Source organism: Notechis scutatus, chromosome 9, assembly GCF_049901735.1.
Source record: "Notechis scutatus isolate UNSWTSFEM ecotype Mainland chromosome 9, rNotScu1.2, whole genome shotgun sequence".
NCBI classification, from domain to species: domain Eukaryota; kingdom Metazoa; phylum Chordata; class Lepidosauria; order Squamata; family Elapidae; genus Notechis; species Notechis scutatus.
The window spans coordinates 16,981,418-17,003,665 of NC_142017.1; the positions used below are offsets into that span (position 1 = coordinate 16,981,418).

Sequence of the window (22,248 nt, forward strand, 5' to 3'; positions counted from 1 at the left end):
AGTAACATTGTTGTAAAATGAATCTGGGTTCCTCATTGCACTTTGTTTATCGGAAGGTTGAAAAGGGTGATCAAATGACACGGAACACTGCAACTGTCATAAATATGAGCCAGTTGCCAAATGTCTGAATTTTTCATCATGGGGATGCTGCTACGGTTGTAAATGTGAAAAATAGTCATAAGTCTTTTTTCCCCAGTGCCACTGTAACTTTGAACGATCACTAAATATGAGGACTTTCATTAACATCCAACTTGCCATGTGCAGGCAACCAGAGCAGCTCTAAGAATGGGTCAAATAGAGTTCTTTATTGTTGATAACTAGTTTACAAGAATTCACCATGTAGTCATCTTCCCTTGGGGAACCCAGATGTTGACCTAAGGGTTTGACCTCAAAGGTTTCCTTCACTGAATGGTTTCCTCCCTCAATGGACTCATAAACTGGAATATCTCTCTTTCATCCCTGGGTTCAACCTGAACCACTTTTGGATAGTCTCAAACAGAAGCTTCATTGTTGGTCACTTATATTGCAAGAATTTTGCCAGATAGAGCATTCCCTGGGGAATAGTCTTCTGTAGATTCTAATTCTTCAGGTATGTGCTACTTTCTGCGGTCCAAGGACTCTAAGCTCGGCCCCCTCTTAACACCTCCCTCCAAGCTAGCTAGAGATTTTACCACACAACTAGCATTTATAATTTGCCTTTCTGAAGTACTTCTACTTACGGGAAATAAGGTGGACTGAAGATGGATTTAATTGACCCAGCATAGATGGATAAGATGGAAATGATGACACAAGCCAAAAAGAGTGAAGCAAACTTGTTCACATATTTTACACCCACAAAGACCACAAGAGCCATGAAGGTGAGAAATAAGGTCCCATAGACTCGCATGTTATTCAGTGTGGCACTGGAAGTATCATGGGCCCCAGCTGAATGGAAAATGGCAGCCTGGGGAGCAATGTATGTCTGAAAGAGTAAGAACATGACTTTAGTGTTGAAAAGCAAGCTGTCCAAGACACACATTAGGAAGGCGAGAGGTGCACAACATCCAGAAGTAAAGTCAGACACCACAGCCCCTCCCTTCAATTAGGCCAGCCACCAGATGATTTGAAATTGAAGCTTCTGGAATTTCAACCAAGACGACTTCTCAACCATGCTGGACCTGGGAAATACAATGCTTCTCATCCTTAGATTTAATCAGAGGTGGTATCCAGCAGGTTCTGACCAGTTCCGGAGAACTGGTAGCGGAAATTTTGAGTGGTTCGGAGAACCTGCCAATCCCACCTCTGACTAGCCCCGCCCCCATCTCTTCTCTGCCTCCTGAGTCCCAGCTGATTGGCTGGGTCTTCTTTTGTTGCCCTGCACAGGAGAACGGAGCTGGAAAGCAGGTTAGTGGGATGGGGAGGGAATGGGATTTTGCAGTATCCTTCCCCTGCCACACCCACCAAACCACACCACGCCCATCAAGCAACGCCCACAGAACCGGTAATAAACATGTTTGAATCCCACCACTGGGTTTAATGTATGTGGATTTCAGCTCCCAGAATTCCCCCGCCAGTTGAAGAATTCTGGGAGCTGAAGTCCACACACCTTTAAAATTGCTGTGGTTGAGAAACACTCCTAAATTATCTGAAAAGCTAAGGGAATTCTGCAGTGAAGATGCCTTTACATAACCAATAGACCCTAAAAGAGAAGAGATGCTGTAGAATTCCATGCTCACTTCTTAAACATGGATTATAATCCCATGCTAACTGAACTGGGATTATGTCCTATTCAGTTCAGAGGGTCTTCTCAATAAACCCAAATGACATGATATCATCATCATCATTACCACCAACACCACCACTTACAATGTACCTATATTTTTCTAAGCGTGAGTCATTAAGAGACAAGAAACTAAAATTTATTTTAAAATCTAATAGATATAATATAAAAGAAAGCAGGAAGGAAATTATTGCAAGAGGTTCTTCAATTTCTGCATAGGATTTTTTTTTACTACCACTAAATCCTATGATCAAAGGAAGAAGTCAAAATCTCCTTCTCTGTTTCTCCTCGCTGGCCTCAGATCTGCACTGCAAAAGTCTAGAAGTCACCCACTCTTTAAAATGATCAGCACGAAGCCTTTCTCAGGCAGAAAACCCCAAGACATTTTATTCCAATCTGCACAATCTTAATATTTTAATGCATAATATGCATAAAACAGAGAGCGAACTACAGATCTTTGAGATATCAGCTTCAATCTGTCCCATCCAGCATGACGGTGAGTAAAAAATGATGGAAGGTGGAATTTTAACAAAAAGTAAAGCATTATCAGTGACCCATTCTTGCTCTCTGAACACTACCAAGAACAGCATGTAGGGCCAGATAACTTTTTTGAAGTTTTAAGAAAATAGGTGCTTCAATTAGCAGAATGGAACAATCTCAATGAATCTCTCTGCATGTTCATTGGTAAATCTAATGCATTGTCACTTCTCTGGCAATATATTTGTTGACTACTTACTAGTAGGATCTCAATGGCACCCAGGATGTACATGGCACCTGCAAATGTTGTTCCCAAGTAGAAACACAGTCCCACCGCACCTCCAAATTCAGGACCCAGTGATCTTGAAATCATGAAGTAGGAACCACCAGCTACCGCACAAAAAAAACCAAATAAAAGTGAAACGTTTTTCTTAAGCAAATAAATTCAACAAATGTCCAAGATGAGGATGCTCTGAAAAAGGAAAATCTAAATCAGCCAGTTTGGTCTAGTGGGTAAAGCACCAGGTTAAGACAAGAGACCATGAGTTCAAGTCCACCTTAGCCATGAAAACCAGTTGGTTGACTTTGGGCCAATCACCGGGAGATGTTGAGTTCTAGTCCCACCTCAGGCATGAAAGCCAGCTGGGTGACTTTGAGCCAAGACTTTGAAGTCTCAGGCCAACCCATTTCACAGGGTTGTTGTAGGAAAAACAGAAGGAGGAAAGTGTGTTAGGTAAGTTTGCCACCTTGAGTTATTTGTTAAAATAATAAAGGTGAGATAGAAATACACATTTAAAAAAATAAAATAAAAAGGACCTTCACAGCTAAGAGAAGCATATTTTTTTTCTGGAAAACTGAATGTCAGGATGTTGACGGGCTCCTACAACAGATTGTTGCCCCCAACAATCTTACCAACCTCAGAAAGATGGAAGGCTGAATCAACTCTGAGCTGATGAGGGTCAAACTCCTGGCAGCGGGCAGAGTTAGCCTGCAATACTGCATTCTAACCACATGGGCTCTATTCTAGGGAAAATCTATCTAGGTAGTTGACATCAACTTGATAGCAAGTCAATCAATCAATCAATCAATCATTCATTCATTCATTCAAGTATCTTTTTCCTACTGAACTTCAAAATTACGATCATGCCAAATGAATCACAGTGTACCTGGAACTACACCATTGGTTGCAATTGCGCTCATTGATATAGCCGTCAGCAGGGTCTGTGAACGACAATAACAGAGTTTAAACATATACGAACACAAGAATAATCAAATTTAAATAAACCAGATGTTTGCAATGGGATGTAACCAAATCTTTTAATTGTTTGTCTTTCCAGCCCAAAAGAATGGGATTTGGGATTCTGTACTGTCCATCCAACAGAAGGATAAATCCCTGAAAATTGAACTTCAGAACAAGACCAAATTCTGTATGGATAAAAACACATGAAACACATGTATTTTCAGCACTACAGGAATTCTAGCAATTTTAGGGGTTAAGATGAGGTTACTTAGTTTGGGTAATGAAACATCTCCAACAAACCAACCAAGCTCAGATACCACCAAAGACCCCATACTTCAAGCCTGAGCTACAAATATTCTCCTTTAATGTTTCCTTCACTTATATCAAATGGGTGGAGGAAAGGGCCCTGTGGAGGAAACTGGGGAAGGGCAAAGTCTGGCTGGGCAGAGCAGGGAAGAGATAGAACAAGGGAGAGGGAGTTCAGAGGAAGAACCAAGCCCACCCCCTCTTCATCCTAGATCACGCAGGGAGGAACGGAGAAGAGAACAACATGGGTTGCGTGGCTTACGGGGGAGGAGAGGGCCCTGATTCCCTTCCTTAGCCACAGCTGGGAAGACAGTTTATAAGAAAGGCAGGCTGTGTGCGGCAGGCTGTTGGGAGAAAACATGACTTTATCTTGTGTTGCCGTGGCTTCTCTGTGTTCCTGGCATCTTCCCAGCTGTGTGAGTTTTGCCATGCCTTCAAGTCTGAAATTCTTGCTCCTGCCCTGCCAAACTAATTACTTCAGTTTGGCTTGTTTGGACTTTAAGTTACAGTTTGTGTTGACCATGTTTGGACTTAATTTTCTGCAGTCAAAGGCTGTTCTTGGGAGAGTTTTTCTCCAGCCAGAAGATAACCTGGACATTGGGGGCAAAGTTGGAGATAATAAAGGGACACTTATTGATTATCTGACTGTGTTGCCTTTGTGCCATGTCCTGGGTCATCATGGCGGGCTTCCAATTAGGACCTTTGTGGCTCTTTGAGTGTTTAAGCTTGCCAACCCCTGCCCTAGGCCATATACTCACACAACAGCAGCAGATTAAGACAATAAGGAACGCCTGGAAGACACCTGCTGTTCCCACTATCCACGTCAGCCGAAGGAAGAGGATGACCCCAAAGATATTTTGCATGCATGGCAGGTAGACGCCCATCAGGGTCCCCATGCTGGGAGACTGAAAAAGAGAAGAAATCATCTCAACAAAGTAGCATGATGGACTCTGTGGTCCAAGCACCATTCCACCCTCTCTCTTGGCCAGGCAGTCATCATGACAAAAATTAATCATCTAAATCCAAAGCTTGTCCTCTTCTTCTAAAAGACACCTGCAAGTGCATGGAGATTTAACCAAGGGGGTGGTTACAATTCATGGGCTTCATCAGAGGCCTTTTGTCCATCTAAACCAGCGGTCCCCAACCTTTTGGGCAACAGGGAACGGTTCCACAGGAAGAGGATTTTCCATGGACCAGAGGGGCCGTGGTTTTGCATGCTGCCTGCATCCCATGGATGGGATTTCACTTGTTTGCACAGCCCGGTTTCTGGCATGCTGTGGCCCAGTCCCGGTCCATGGACCAAGGGTTGGGGCCCCTGATTGACTGGGCCTTGCAAAGTTGAATCCTCATGAAGAAAAACTGGAACCCAAAAACCGAAGAAAGCTACATACTTTTGAAACTTTACTTCTCGCGCCTTCGGCATTTTCTGCTTCTTCGTGCTCCTTGGCTCCCTGAGTGAGATTTGTGTAGCTGACCAATTTGCCCAATAAAGAAGACACCTTTGGACGAATATCCAGTTCTTCCTACAAAGGGAAACATGTAAGACTACATTGGTCAAAGGGGGCAGTAGAATTTTGAGCATTTCGCTCCTGGAAAACTTAGACAGCTTCAACCTGTATGCTTCAACTCTTACATGGTGCTCTTTCAAGGGAGGACTTAGTTTAGTTTAGTTTACTTTATTGTCATTGCAACTCCTACAACAAAATCAAACACCATCTTAAGTGCACATTATGACCATGAAAATAAACACAAACACACATCCTTCACACTCCACACATTGAATTGAAAACCCTTGATATTGCATTAATATTGTACTATACAGCTGAATTCATCAGAGCTACTGCCCTGGGATAGAAGCTGTTTTTCAGCCTATTTGTCCTTGTTTTTATTATCCTGTACCGTCTGCCAGATGGTAATAGTTCAAAAAAAGGATTCCCAGGATGAGATGGATCTTTGAAAATGTCCTGAACTTTCTTAAGGCAGCAGGAGCTATAAAGCTCTTCCAAAGAGGGGAGAGGGCAACCAATGATCCTCTGGGCAATGATGTTCACCCTCTGGAGTGCTGTCCTATCTGCCCCTGTGCAATTGGCAAACCATCCAGAGGTGCAGGAAGTTAAGATACTCTCTATGGTGCAGCGGTAGAAGGTCACCAGCAGTTTTTCATTCAGTTGTTGTTTCCTGAGAAGCGTCAGGTAGTATAATCTCTGCTGGGCCCTTTTGACCAGGGCTGCAATGTGAGCCCCCCAGGTCAGGTCCTCTTTTAGGGCAACACCCAGAAACTTAAAACTGGCCACTCGCTCCACTTGGTCTCCATTGATAAGCAAGGGCTGGAGGTCTGATCTGTTCCTTCTATAATCCACTATAAGCTCCTTGGTCTTATTGGTGTTGAGGACACCAATTTAAAGAGCAGGGGTCCCTAAACTTGGCAACTTTAAGATTTGTGGACTTCAACTCCCAGAATTCTTCAGCCAGCCTAGAATTCTGGGACTTGAATTCCTCAAGCTTAAAGTTGCCAAGTTTGGAGACCTCTCCCTTAAAGCAACCTATCCCCGTTACACAAGTTCAACATCCTTTCTTGGCAATTTCCGGCAATACAAAAGCAAAAGATGAGGAGGCTTGACCTCTCAGAGGAAGAGGGACATTCCTGGTTGCCACCAAGCCAACTTCTGGAAAGGCTAACTAAGCAAGCAAGCAAGCCTGCTTGGACCAACGGCAGCATGTCTCTGTAACCATCTCTATGGAAACGAGTTCACAAAATGGACCATCTCATTGCAACCCACAAAATAGCCAAGCTGCCTAGCATCTTGGTTTTTTAAAAAAAAATGCCACGAGACAGGATAGAGATACAATTTGAGAGGGGGAATTATGTTGGATTGTGACAATTTTCTAGCATCCTTGCTGGCCAGCCAGAAAAGCAACTGAAAATGTTCATCCTAGGTTTATATATTTTTGTATTACTATAAATGCCTTCATACCAACTAACAGTTTCATCTGTTTTTAATCCTTGTCTGTACAGCACTCAGCATGGGAGTCAATGTTTAAATGTGATCCATTACCCCACCAAATGGTTGCAATCTCTAAAATACATTGCAATCTCTAAAATAAAACAGGACCTACGGAGAAAATATTATAACATACTGCTGACAACATCCTTAGGATGATTTGATTATTTTTAAATGCAGCACTCCATATCAAAGGAAGAAGGGCTTCCAATATGTCATTGCATAAATTAGATGAAGTCTGTTGTCTGTCACAAAAGTTATGATCGATACATTAGTCTGTCTTTTAAGATAAAGTGACAATAATAATATCAATACATCTTTATTAAGGTCATTTTTTTCTCTTCTGTGCATTTGTGTCCAATTCTCAGAGACTGCCTGAACAAGTTCCCGCAGTTTTCTTGGCAAGGTTTTTCAGAAGTGGTTGGCCATTACCTCCTTCCTAGGGCTGAGAGAAAGTGACTGGCCTAAGGTCACCCAGTTGGCTATGTGTCTAAGGCTTGACTAGAAGAAGTCATGGCCTCCTAGTTTCTAGTCTGATGCCTTAACCACTACAGGAAACCGGCTCTCAGGTCAGCCACAGACCAAAAATGCAAACAAGAATTACATCCATTTCAATAACTCCACTGAAATGTATAATGTATTATTTGCTATGCTATTGTCTTTTTAACTGCAACTATGCTGTTCAGGCTCACAAAGTTTAATCTCTCCATCCATCTGCAAAACAATCCCATCTATATATATATCCAATGGTAAATTCTGTCGCTTGAGTAAGATTTCCTCCCAGGAGACAGAAAACACATCTTGCCCTTCCCCAATTTAGATATTTGGTCCATTTAAGTAGAACAGGATTTCTTGACCTTGGGCACTTTTAAGATATGTGGGCTTTAACTCTGAGAATTCTGCCCTAGGATCATGGATCCTGTCCAAAACAGCAGCTTCCATAAACTAGGAGCATCCTCCTCTTCCATATTCTATCCCTCTCTCTCAGCCAGCTAGAACTGCACTGCCAAGATAACACCAAGAGTAAATTCCCAAACCTGTGAGTAGCCATCTTCCCAGGAGTTACTGTAAGACATGCTCATCTCATCCCATGGATAACCCAATTCTCTTTTCTGAGTTCGTATCCAGGCATTGATTCTCTACTATGATGCGAACCAAAGTTCCATAACAAACACTGGAGCAGTGTTTCTCAACCTTGGCAACTTGAAGATGGGTGTAGGTCAACTCCCGGAATCTCCCAGCCAGCTGGGAGATGAAGTCCATTTATCTTCAACTTGCCAACGTTGAGAAATACTATCCTAGAATCAAAAACAAGGCAAAGGAAGTATAGAGCTGAGATACAGTCTATCTTCTTCTTCAAATTACTTACAAATACAAGCTTAAAGCTGGTTGATTCATAGATAACAACACATCCCTTTAAAATGACATTGTAGGCTTTGAAAATTTTCTGTTTCGGAGGGATTACAATAAAATCAGTATATTTATGACTACCATAGTAAATTAACTCCTTCTGTTGAGTCAAAAAATGTTTTTAGGAAATTAAAAATAATCAATCATGGATCTCTGGTCATTCATTCTACTGTAGATTTATTGCCAACATTCCTCATGATTAAATTTTGCAATATAAAATATTAATTTTTCATATGTAGCTGCCAGAAGACTGTGAGTTATGGTTTCGCCTTAGACATAAAACCAGCTGGGTGACCTTGAGCCAAACACTTTTTCTCAGTCCTAGGAAGTAGGCAATGGCAAACAATTCAGAAAAACCTTGGCAACAGAACTGGAGGGACTTGTCTAATCTCAGAGAATTGGACACGATTAACCAGAAGAAGAAAAAACAACTAGAAGTACCAACTGTACAAGTTTCCATATAGTCTTTAAAGGTAGCCTTGTGTAGAGCACATTATAATAATGATTACTACCAAGTAATGATAAGAACATGAGTTACAAAGTACTTCCTAATTTATGGGCAGGAATTCAACCGCAAAATTGTGACCATCATCTTGTGTTTTTTTTTTAATTTAGATCAATATTTTTTGTTTTAGATAAAAAAAATTGAGCAAAAACATTTATTATGGAGGCTGAGAGTCTTTGCACATCTTTTTATGATTAGGTAAAAAAACTGAAGGCATGAGGAGAAAAAGCTCCATGGTTTGAAATGAACCAGGACCTCCTTCAAAACTCAGCTTGTTAGACAAGGGCCAAACTGAACATTCTGGAAAGCTGAAAAATGGACCAAAAATGAAATTTCAAGCATCGTTACCTCAAATAAGGCCAAGTTTCGGTCATAGTAACAATCTCCTTTGCCTTGGTCTGAGCTGTTGAGGAAGGGGCTGTTCTCCTTATGATTGCCATGTCCTGTAGAAAGAGAAATAAGGGTGGATGTCATTTCAGGAAGAGAAGTTCAGGAGAAAGGGAAGGAAGGGAACTATCTCGCCATTGCATTTTACACTGCTGTAAATGGGATTATCGCCGATCGTTTTGGGGATTATTGGTGGCTTCTTCTCTTCTTGTTGATAAAGAAGTGGCATAAAAGAATTTCCCTTTATATAACCCAAATCTTTTCTGGCTTTCAATTTGATAGCAATTAGAAAATGTTTTTATTCCAAATGCTGCTGGGTCTCTTCAATCATAAAACTCTAAGCAGCTTACTAGCAGTACGTCCAATACATATCGTGCCTTTGCAATAAATCAAAATTTATCCAGTGACACGTATCAAAAAATATATATATATATAAAATAAATAAATAAATAATTAACAATACCATTATAAAGTTATGGTATTATCAAGCAGATTAACCTCAACTATAAAAATGTTTATTTTCAGGAATTGTGGAGGTTTTGGTGCTCTCTGAGCTTGGTTGTTTGTTTGCAAACATTTCTTAACTTGACTTTATCTTTATCTTATCTTTATCCTCCTCCTCCTCCTCCTCTCTATTGGATTGTTAGGAACTCTTGATTCTTTTTCTGAGCAGTTCTGCATGCCAACCTCCACTCCCACCAGTTCTGGAGATGCTCTCCAGAATTTCAGTTCCTGCAGAAGGCCAGCCTTCTCTAATGTACTGTGAAGGTAGCACGAGGTAGCCACTGCAAGTTTAGAAGAATTATTATCATTCCTGTCAAAGTAGAGCAACAAAGCAGCTGTGGCCTTTATTTCCTAAATCCCTTTCATTTAAAGTTCTGAGAAATCTCGGCTCTTTATATTGTTCCAGCTCATAAACCTTGTATTATTTTGATCCAAGCTACTACTGTTTATGGGGCTGCCTTTGCTCCTTCCAAACCTCAAACTCCATGGTCAATAGCTGGTCAACTTGTAGTCTCTGCATACTGTGAGAATGCTGAGTAAGGAAAGTGTGGTACCCAGCTTTTCATTTCATTCCAAAAGCCTTGTTTTCTTTTTTGTTCTACAATTCATTTGCTCACAGTGCTTTGGACAATTGCACCTCTGGGTTAAAAAAAAAAAAAAAGGAGAGTTTGCAACCATTGGGTTATCAGGCATATTTAACTGCCAACGGGAAAGCATTTGGCTAATGAAATAGAAACTCGGATGACTATTTGTATTTTTACTATTCTAACATAGACCTGAGAGTTTGGAAGAAGGACAAAAAAAAATTAGCCAGGTTCGCTTTGCGACTCTGTTGGTGAAGGCCAAGAAGCCCACCTGTAGGAGACCTTCCAATTCTCAGGAAAATTTGGAAAGCCTTGGAAGCAGAGAGGAACCTTAAGCTCAAAGTCTGACAATTTGCACTGGACATCTTCAAACTCCTCAAAGGAGAAATCATAGCCGGCAAGCTGTCTCATCAACCACCCAAGATCTCTCATTCTCCAAATTTCAAATCCCAGCCTCTGCAGGCTAAAAACATCTCGCTCCAGAGCTGGGACTTTGTTCCTTTACATTTCAGGTACAGTAGCTCTTGGGGGAGTGATGGCCAGTGGTTAAAGACACTAACGCTTGTCAGCTGGCAGGGTTCGAGACCCAAGCACTGCATGACGGGGTGATCTCCTGTTCCTCATGCGATTCAGGACTCTGGAAATGAAGTCAGACCAATGATTCTGTCATGCCCCTGTTGGAATCTGATTCCGAGGGGGAGGTCGAGCAGCTGACAGGGAGTGGGAGTGTAGCTCCGGTGGCTGTGGAAGAAACTGGGTAAGGGCACAGTCCGGCTGGGCATTCAGAGGAAGATCCAGGCCCACCCCCTCTTCATCCTAGGGCACACAGGGAGGAACGGAGAAGGGAGCAACGTGGCTTACGGGGGAGGAAAGGGCCCTGATTCCCTTCATTAGCTGCAACTGGGAAAACAGGACTTTAAAAAGGGTGTTTGCGCACAGCACCTTGCTAGAAGCAAAGCGTGCATTATCTTTGTCAAGTCTTATCTGGGTTCCTGGCATCTTCCCAACTGTGTGTGTTTTGTTGGTCTTTGAAGTCTGCAATTCCTTATCCTGCCCCGTCCAGTTAATTGCTGCAGCGTGGTTTGTGTGGATTTTTATTTACAGTTTATATGTACTTTGTTTTCGGACTGAATTTCCTCCACTTAAAGACTGTTCTTGGGAGAGTTTTTTCTCCAGCCAAAGGTAACTGGACATTGGGGGCAAAGTTGGAGGTTATGTGGCTTTGTTGCCTTTGTGCCATGCCCCAGGTCATCACAGATTCCAACAACAAAGTTTGTATAACTGCCAAGTCAGATGAGGCCAAGAGCTTTATCATCATATTGAATTTTGTCTCCAGAAGAGGCCAATCAATTCGCAACAGCTCCAGGCTTTTGTCCTGAACTTCATAATCGAAAATGTAGTTAACAACCCATGACCAAATCCTGTGCTCCCTCCAACACTGTTTTTAACAAAAATGGATTATTACAATGGAACATTAATACATTCTTAAATTTTTCACATGAACTAAGAGGTAGCTTACACGTCCTACCAACCATAATGTGTCACAAGCAACTTACATAAATCTCCCTCCCTCCCTCCATCTCTCTCACCCACATTCAACATCCTGGCTTCCTTTTTTCTTCCCTCTGGTTCCAGACAAATCACCACACTACTTGCAAACTGCAAACAAACACAAATCATATGTTGTGCTAGTAAGCTGTTGTCCTAATACATTTTCCTAATACGCTGTTGTCCGAATAAGCTCCAGTTTTCCCCAAACAAAAGTTGAGGAAGGAATCATTGACTGAATTCACACATATGTATAACTGGGTCCATTTAAAACTAATTTGTTTGACCGTGGCTTTATGCAACTGTATAACAGTGAACTACATCAAAGTGTCATGTTAAAAAAAAAACACGTTTTAGCTTTATTTTACATAACACTGGAGTTTCTTTCACATAATTTGCACCAAAGTACTTGAGGGTTTAACAGAATGTATCTTTTCTATAATATTTGTGTCTTAAGGGAAAACTACATGTGGCATTTCCAATTTAGCAGCATTTTTAATTCAGCTGAAAACCTCTATGGTTTCATCTTATTTCTCAGAAGTGCTAAAAAAAAACCAACTTCTGATGTTAGATCTGGCTCACAGCTCATATATCAAGATCTCTTTGCCTAGAACAGCATCCATTTTTTGTTACTGCCTAACTTTATGTAATTAAATATTCCTAAAAGATGGACAGGCAACAAAAGGGATGTCCAGTCTATTCACTTTTATGAGTTGTCCAGCAAGAGGATTCTACCTAAAATACAACGGGACCGACACAATTATGATGGGAAGCCAAGGGAATAACCTTACCTGTTAATAAGAATTCTTTTCTATTCTCTGACATGTGGCTCATCACCCTATCTTATTCATGCAGCCCTTGAAATCGTGTTGTAAGCAGATACGTACAACGCCATCATGTTGCCGAGAACAAGGAAGACAGACGTCATTGGGTACTTCCCCTGGAATATCTACTCTGCTCTCTGGTGCTACAGCTTCACAGTATTGATCAGTAAATGGGAATGCAACAAGCAAGCATGATACAAGCTAATGGAGCTTGGAAATAGATTACCCTTCCCCTCCCCCACATACAATCAGATCTTTGCTAACATGTTAGGAAGAGATTTTAGAGAAGAGATGTCATAAAAAGCATGGAAAGGCAGAGTCCGTAAACACACCAGTGAAAATCAGATATTGCTCAATCAATATATTTATGCCAGTTGACTCTCAACATTACAATATATTATCATCGTGGAATGAATCATATAGAATCATAAGGCTGTACGGAGCCTTGAGTCCAATCCCCTGCTCAAGGCAGGAGATCTTACTGCTTCTCGGACAAATGGCTGCCCATTTTTTTCATTTTAGGACTCAAAACTTCATCTGTTCCATTAATTGTTCTCACTGTCAGAAAAATTCTCCTTACTTCTAGCTTGGATCTCTCTACAACATGCTTCCACTCATTGCTTCTTGTCCTGTCCTCTTGTACCGGAAGAAGTTAGCACTCACCCCTCTCCTAGAAAAATGAAATATCCTAGGAAATATTAAAAAGGCAGAATGTTTCCCCTAAAAGAGAAGTAGAAACTCAGAAGTGGAAATCACCTCAGAAGCAGAAGGTCACCCCCATCTTTATTAATGGGTGGGCCATTGAGGCCTGGACCAGAGTATTCTACGTAACAAAGCCCTCTACCCATCTCTCCACCTGGCCTGGGAAGATTGCATCAGCCAACATTCAGGTGAAGCCATGTGGTCCAGACAAAGCCTACAAAGTTAGCTAAGACACCCGCCTCTGGGAGTCTGACAGCCAATGGGATATGTTTCTTACACAGGAATAGGAAACAGTAAGGTGGGGCCCAACGGAGGGTATGAAATTAAGGGTCTCTCAGCATCTCAGCCCTTATTTTCCTTCGCCCAACATCTTGAAGCATGTGATCATCCTTCTCACTTTGGAGCTCCAAGCCATGTGGTCTTGTCCACCATTAAACCGTCTTTCCAAACAGCCTCCATGTTTCCAGTGTCTTTTCTCCCAATTGGAACTGAACCCAGAAGGATATTTCTTCCAACGGTGCTTTGGAGAATAAGTCAATCCTCTCCCCCTTGGGAGAGACCATCAAGTATCAGAAGACACCCATCATGTCACTCCTAATCCCTTTTTTTCCATCAGGCTAGATAACCACTCATGGTTAGATGTATCCTGCTCACCATTTATCATCTTAGATGCTCTTCTTCACATGCTCTCTTGGGGTCTCTGCATCTTTTTCATATGCTGACAACCAGAACTGGATGCAGTATTCTAATCGTGGTCTCACTAGTGCAGCGCAGAACGGTACTATCACTAATAAAATGATGAACGATATGAATGGGATATGAATATGAATGATAAAAGTTTTGGAGCAGCTTATTCATAAGAGATGCATTGCTGAAATTTAAAAGGAAGGCACAAAGCAGTATGGATGAGAGACACAGAGTTGGAGCAGCTTAGTATTGCAGTCCAGATTTTTGGCGCGTGATAGTCCCGTTATTGGATGGCGGAGAGCAATGAGTAGGTGGAGTAGTGTTGAAGCTGCTGGACTAGGATTGGAGAAACCATGGTTAATGTCCAACTTCAGTCATGGTAGGCCACAGGATGGTATGCGGGAAGTTGCTCTGTCTGATCCAACTTTGCTCATAGACTTGTGAAAACTAGACAGTGAAAATGGGATCTCTGGAGCTGGGAAAATTCATTGTGTCAATGACTCTTATCTAACCAACTCATCCTCTTCTATCACCTTCTCCTTTTGCCTTCAATCTTTCCCAACATCAGGGTCTTTAAGGAGTCCTCTCTTCTCATTAGGTGGCCAAAGTATTTGAGCTTCAGGATCTGCCCTTACAAAGGTCAGTCAGGGTTGATTTCCTTTAGGATTGACTAATGGGATCTCCTTGCAGTCCAAGGGACTCTCAAGAGTCTTTTCCAACACCACAATTCAAAACCAGAACAAAATTGGTAATAGTTAAGAATAACAATTCACAGGGAATGTTTCTTGTGGGTTGTAGCCTATTGTGAGTGGCTTGTTGGATGCTATGTATTTGTTCCTGGAAGAAAAGTGGAATAAAGGCTAACCAAAAAAAAAAAAGAATTACATCATGTTCAAGCACAGACGAAGAGTAAACATGAAAGTAACATAATACGGGTACTTGGAACCAGACAATCTAAGACTCTCCGGAGATTTTTTGACAACAATTCTCATTCTCTAGCCATTAGCTATGCTGGCAGCGAGTTCTGGTGTCTGTCAATCATTTACAAGGTTTAATTATATCCCACAGATGACAGTAAAGGAGAAAGGGAAAGAAGAGCACCTGATGATGAGAAGAACTAATGGAAGGAGAAGATAAAGCAAAAGAATATCTCTCTATTAGCAAAATAGAAACAGGAAGATATGATGCTTCACAGTATTTTCTTTTAGTTTTTTGTTTGTTTGTGGAATATTTGGTCATGTAACAATTTTCCCCAGTTGTATTCCTGGATGACAATCTTCATTATCCTTTGCAAACTAAAATAGTCTTTAGGAATGAGGAGCCCTTGATGCAATCTGAGCTTGGTTGTTTGCTTGCAGATTTTTTATTTACCCAACTGTGTAACACATTTTGACTTTAGGATCTCTGTTTGCTTATTTACCTCCCACTGAGCTTCATGCATTCAGAAGACCTGGCCATCATTGCTTATTGACCTTCCCCACTCCAAACATCTTGCATTTGGAAGATCTGGCCATCATAGGTTTTCTGTTTTGTTCAAAGAGGTGGAATACATACTAAAATAGACATGGATCCCACTTGAAAATTTCTAAAGTGCTTGAAGCAAGAGAGTTTTGGGTGTGACATCTGGTCCAGAAAAAGATGTGAATCTCCAGTTAGTCAAATAAAATGTTGGATGTAGAAGAAGGACAAGAGAATTAAGGTGAAGTCACCAGCTCAATTCATGGATGATTGTATAATGTTCTTGGCAACAAGGCCCAAGTGGTGGACAGATGGGAATGAGAACATCTACACACTGTGTGGTTGTGAAACCCTAGGATACAGTGCCTCTTAAGCCATGGGATGGCATTTACCGCCAAGTTCCTTTTGTGTGTTCATTTTCCTTCTATCTGTATGATGAAACCATAATAAACCACACTTGGAATATTGATCCAGTTCAGGTCACCACAATAGAAAAAATGCTGAGACTGTACAAAGAGTGCAGAGAAGAGTAGCAAAAACGATTAGGGAATGGAGGCTAAAATATATGAACAGTTGCAGGAATTCGGTATAGCTAGTTTAATGAAAAGAAGGACTAGGGGTGATATGATAGAAGTCTTCCAATATCTCAGGGGCTGCCACAAAGAAGAGGGGGACAACCTATTCTCCAAAACACCTGAAGGCAGGACAAGATGAAACTCTCATGGAGAGAACCAACCCAGAACTAGGGAGAAATGTATTGACAGGGAGCAGTTGAATAGCTTGCCTCCATCACTGGAGGTTTTTAAGACGTCACTGGTCAACCATCTGCCTGAAATGGTATAAGGGGTTGGACTAGACCTCCAAGGTTCCTTCCAAGTCTGTTATTCTTCAGGTTCTTTCTCCCCTTCTGACAAATTACTGGCTGGGTTTGATGCCAAACATCATGGAGAAGATGCACTACTCCTGGTCAATTAAATAAGAGGAACATTCATGGAAGGTTGGAGGGGATAATTGGTGAGGGAACTGAAATTCTTCCACAGATGGACATTACAGAATAGACTTCATCCTGGGATATCCTCCAGATCCATTGAAACTACAATTCTCTAAGTTCCCAGCTCTTGGGTTATTCTTTACATAAAGTTATAAATATTTCAGCTTTATAAGAAGTATTATAGGAAGTATAAGACTTCTGGTGATAAGGGCAGATTTTACTGTAGTTTACAATTTCCTTTTATGATCGATACTATACGAGATGCTCCTCATGACATTCATGTCCTGCTTAGAGTTTGACAGCTATTTTCAAGTTTCTAAAACAATGCAATCTACAACATATCATTTATATAGGATAGGATAGGATAGGACAGGACAGGACAGGACAGGACAGGACAGGACAGGACAGGACAGGACAGGACAGGATAGGATAGGATAGGATAGGATAGGATAGGATATAATTCTTTATTGGCCAAGTGTGATTGGACACACAAGGAATTTGTCTTGGTGCAAATGCTCTCAGTGGACATAAAGAAAAAATAAAGTATATTCGTCAAGAATCATAAGATAAAACACTGAACCCAAAAGGATTATTTCTTCCAACATCATCCAAGAAGCTTCTTCAGTTCTGGATGAAAAGGGAAACATCTGTCAGAAGAAATATCCTTCTGGGTTCAGTTCCAAGTGGGGAAAAAGACACTGGAAACATGGAGGCTGTTTGGAAAGATGGTTTAATGGTGGACAAGACCACATGGCTTGGAGCTCCAAAGTGAAAAGGACGATCACATGCTTCAAGATGGTGGGTGAAGGAAAAAGACTGATATGCTGAGAGTCCTCTGGGTTTTATACCCTCTGTTGGCATTTGAATTTGAGCTTGTATTCTGATTGGTTGTCAGACTCCTATGGGGCCATGCAGGGCCAACTCTGTAGGCTGTCCTGAGTTCCAGGCTTGGTTGAGCCTTGCTGGATGATGATGTAATGAAAGGGCTTTGGGCAATTCCTATAGCTCTACCTGGAGATCTTTGTTATGTAAAATAGAGTGGCCTAGGCTAGAGTAAATGGCCCATGAGCAAAGATGGTGGGGTGAGTTTCTGCTTCTGAGTTTCTATTCTTTTTAGGGGGAATATTCTGCCTTTTTAATATTTCCTAGGATATTTCAATTTTCTAGGAGAGGTGTGGGTGCTAACTTCCTATACATCTTCAAGCAACAACAACAACAACAACAACAACAACAAAGCAAGTCTAGTTGCCTTTTGAAAAAAGCACCGTTGGGACAACCATGATCAGGATGACTCAGAATCTCCACGGGCATTTTTGATAGATACCAGTCTCGGGTCCTATTGCAACAAGCAGCAATTTGAACTATGCCACAGCAAGCCTCAACATGTCAACCCTCTGAAAGAATCAACAGGCCCCAGCAAAACAATTGGCTCCCATTCATTCCCTCCTTTTTTGATATGCAAATAGGAAGCGGGACTTTGATCCTTCAGAGTTTGGATCTAGGAAAAATAGGGGAGCACACTGTCCTGGGATACATCACGCTGAACATGTTTCCTACGAAGATGCAAATATGGTGTGGGAGGAACATGTTCAGCCACGTCAGGAGGGGAGCATAAGCGTTCATCCTGTTCGGTGTGAGCAAGTTTTGGGTGCAAAACTAGCCAGCTGGCACTACTTCAATCTATACAGACAGTCCTCTGAATTGCAACCACAAGGGAGCCCAAAATTTCTGTTGCTAAACGAGACAGTTGCTTTGCTCCATTTTACGACTTTTTGCCACAGTTGTTAAAGGAATCACTGCACTGTGGTTACTGCCTTTTAGTGACTGTCGAAAGTTACAATGGCACCGAAAAAAAGTGACTTATAACCGTTTTTCACATGTATGAATATGTCATGCCCTTGGTGCAGACTGACTCTGAGGGAGAGGAGGAACAGCCGACAGGGAGTGGACTAGGGGTAACATGATAGCAGTGTTCCAATATCTCAGAGGCTGCCACAAAGATGAGGGGGTTAAGCTATTCCCCAAAGCACCTGAAGGCGGGACAAGAAGCAATGAGTGGAAACTAATCAAGGAGAGAAGCAACCTAGGAGGAAGGAGAAATTTCCTGACAGTTAGAACAATTCATCAGTGGAACAGCTTGCTTTCAGATGTCGTGGGTGCTCCAACATTGGAGACTTTTAAGAAGAGATGGATAGCCATTTGTTGGACATAGTAGAGGGTTTCCTGCCTGAACAGGGGGTTGGACTAGAGGATCTCCAAGGTCCCTTCCAACTCTGTTATTCTGACTACATGTAAACGGAAGTCTTGGAGCTGGCGGCTCTGTCTTCCTATCTTAGAGGAGCTACCTCACATACTTAGCAAGTAGAAAAGGAGATTGAATGAGGACTTGATTTATTTCAAGCTTCTCTTTTCTAAATGCCAACACCAAGGATAACAGAATAGAATAGAATAGAATAGAATAGAATAGAATAGAATAGAATAGAATAGAATCAGGAACAGGATCAGGAACAGGATCAGGAACAAGAACAAGAACAGAACAGAAATAGAACAGGAATAGAATAGAATAGAATAGAATAGAATAGAATAGAATAGAATAGAATAGAATAGAATAGAATAGAATAGAATAGAATCAGGATCAGGAACAGGAACAAGAACAAGAACAGAACAGAACAGAACAGAACAGAAATAGAACAGGAATAGAATAGAACAGAAATAGAATAGAATAGAATAGAATAGAATAGAATAGAATAGAAAATAGAATAGAATAGAATAGAATAGAATAGAATGGGAAAGAATGGGAAAGAATAGAATAGAATAGAATAGAATAGAATAGAATAGAATAGAATAGAATAGAATAGAATAGAATAGAATAGAATGGGAAAGAATAGGAAAGAATAGAATAGGATAAATTAACTATGGAATTAAAAGGGAAAACAGACACAGAATACAATGCAGTATGGGAAACATGGTTTATTTGGATAGATAATAGATATAAAAATAGAAAATGTAAATAATGTATATAATAAATAAGAGGGTATGAAAGTATTATGCATTGTAAGTTTTGATAAGACACATAAATGTATATATAATGTCACAGTGCTGTTTAATAACTATTAGTATTATGTATCAATGGAAAAAAATTCAATAAAGCATTATTAGAAAAAAAAAAAGAATAGAATAGAATACCTTTATTGTCATTGCATTCCACGAATACAATGAAATTTGAAAGCTGCTCCAGCACAGTGCCCCAAACACATCACAATCACACTACAGAGTTTTGAAAATAATAATAATAATAATAATAATAATAATAATAATAATAATAATAATAATAATAGGACTAAATCATAAATGCACTGTTTTATTCTTGACAATTACTGTCTTGGAAAAGAAACTGTTTCTCAATCTATTAGTCCTCATTTCAAGTCACCTATAACGCCTCCCTTGATGGTAACAGATCGAAATATGAATGTGTAGGATGAGAACGGTCTGTGGAGAGTTTTTTGTGCTCTAGAGAGGAGTCTGGTCTTTGCAATCTCTTCCAAAGAAGAAAGAGAGCAACCGATGATTTTTTTGTGCTGTGTTTATAACTCTCTGGAGCATCTTCTTATCCACTGCAGAGCATCCAGCATACCACACCGTTACACAGTATGCCAAAATGCTCTCGATGGTAGACCAGTAAAAAGTAACCAGCAACTTCTCACCCAAACCACTTTTTTTTTTTCAGCAACCTCAGAAGGTGCAGGTGCTGTTGGGCCTTCCTTGCAGTGGGCATAGTGTGGACCGACCGAGTAAGGTTGTCGGAAATATGAGTTCCTAGAAATTTAATACTATGAACTCTTTCCAGTGGATCTTACTCATGTGAAGTCATCAAATTGGGTTAGAGTTATGCCCCAGCCGAATCCAAAGATAAAAAGACCAAGAATTCTGGATCACGTTCCCTGCCAAGTATCTAACAGACTCTTTTACCCCATCACAAGTAAATCTAGTGCAGTAAAACTAGAAAACATTTGAAACCCTGTTGTAAGATTTCTTGTTTGTTCGCTCAATCCCAGCACCTGAAAAGCACTTACCATTACTTGGAATTATTATGCTGCACTTCCCTGGGTCTCCCATCCTGCTGCATTTCATTTACCAAACGAAATGATAAATATTAAAGGGGAGGAGAAGAGGACATTAATTGGTGAAGGGGGGGGGGAGGAATGAAAGAATATGTTTTTGGTGTGTCCAGCCATATTTTGAAATTTGGCAAAGGGCCTTAATCTCCATTTAGCATGGGGTTTATTGCTGGAAACCTCCAGGTTTAAGCTGCTCATTAAAAAGTAATCACAACCCTTTGTGTGTGTTTGTGCGCACATGGGTTGTGCGATTTTTCCCCCCCAAGCGTTAGCTCTGGTTGCTGCTGCACGAGAGACCAAACTGTACAACAAAGGCTCGGAGTCTGAATCTGTCTTTTGTACATGCATCCAGGCAGAGAAATTTGGGTCAACAATGTACTTGTTAACCTCCCAGCCTTTTGAAAATTTTAACGTGATTTTTTTGGGTATATTTTAATCTGTTTTAATCCATGATTTTATTCATGCATTTATATGGTTTTATGATGATATTGTAAACTGCCCAGAGTCACTTAGATGAGAGGTTGGTATAGAAACTAATGATTGAATGAATTGTTGAAGAAAGAAAGAAAGAAAGAAAGAAAGAAAGAAAGAAAGAAAGAAAGAAAGGAAGGAAGGAAGGAAGGAAGGAAGGAAGGAAGGAAGGAAGGAAGGAAGGAAGGAAGGAAGGAAGGAAGGAAGGAAGGAAGGAAGAGAAAGAGAAAGAGAGGGAGAAAAAAGAGAGAGAAAGAAAAAGAAAAAGAAAAAGAAAAAAGAAAAAAGAAAGAAAGAAAGAAAGAAAGAAAGAAAGAAAGAAAGAAAGAAAGAAAGAAAGAAAGAAAGAAAGAAAAGAAAGAAAAAGAGGAGAAGGAGGGTGGGTGGAAGGAAGAAAAGAAAACAAGGGAGGGGGAGGGGAGGAAGGGATAGGGGAGGGAGGGGGGAGGGAGGAAAACAAGGGGGAGGGATGGTGGGAAGGAAGGAAGGAAGGAAGGAAGGAAGGGAGGAAGGAAGGAAGATGCATCTCATTTCAGTTACATTCAAGAAAGGAACATAAAACCAACTTTCCTATTTAAATGTCCTCATTAACTTCTACTTAAGTTTTACTTCCGAGTATTCCAATGCTCAACAGCCCAACACTGTTTGCAGGCAGATTCTGCCAATTCTGCCCTCTGAATAAGAAACTGGCGTCTTTTACTCATTTGTAAACACTAGTCCAGACTGATAAAAAATTGATTAAAGGACAATGAAATCTGATTCCACTTGACCTCCATGCTGACAAGGCCAACCTTCAGTCTCTTGTCAAGGCAGATCTGATTATGCCAATGCCAGAACCTTGGCAAGCACCAGCCAAATTACAGAGTTGCAACCAAGCAGGAAGACAAAATCAACAGCGACTGCCTCCCAAATTAGATTAATAATATCCCGCCTCGTTTGTGGTTTCTGAGAGAAATATTGCCTCAAGACAAACAATTTTCTGCAGAGTACCAGAAGCCTCACATATCTATCGAAAATTCCACGTACAGGAATTCTTAACTTTCTCCACGTTTTGTACAAGAAGAACTAATCATTTCAACACCAGACTGTGGTGTTGGGTTCTGAATTATGTGGGTTGGCCAAGCAAAGCCATCACTGGGAATGGAGATTGAGGCATTCCTTGGGATGAAGTAGATTTTAGAATGGGGTTTGCAGATTTTATCATATTTTCACCCGTAATTCTTCAGCCAAACCAGGCTATACATTTTGGGCCTGCCTCTTTCACTGGAAAGTCTA

At 40.9% G+C, this 22,248-nt stretch overlaps 1 protein-coding gene across 2 annotated transcripts in view; it reads right to left on the bottom strand.

Moving 5' to 3' along the window:
• Positions 1–22,248, bottom strand: part of SLC12A4 (solute carrier family 12 member 4) — a 57,978-nt gene that overhangs the window by 23,644 nt on the left and 12,086 nt on the right. Inside the window, exons 1-7 of one of the 2 annotated variants that reach the window (XM_087971647.1) lie at positions 12,514–12,634; positions 9,048–9,142; positions 5,174–5,305; positions 4,541–4,687; positions 3,403–3,457; positions 2,496–2,626; positions 720–961 (exon numbers count right to left, since the gene is read on the bottom strand). In XM_087971647.1, coding sequence (XP_087827773.1) covers positions 720–961; positions 2,496–2,626; positions 3,403–3,457; positions 4,541–4,687; positions 5,174–5,305; positions 9,048–9,142; positions 12,514–12,556 — 845 coding nt within the window. In that variant the 5' untranslated portion in view covers positions 12,557–12,634. Of the gene's footprint in view, positions 1–719; positions 962–2,495; positions 2,627–3,402; positions 3,458–4,540; positions 4,688–5,173; positions 5,306–9,047; positions 9,143–12,513; positions 12,635–22,248 lie in introns of those variants that run through there. The other variant, XM_026672074.2, reaches the window with a different exon arrangement.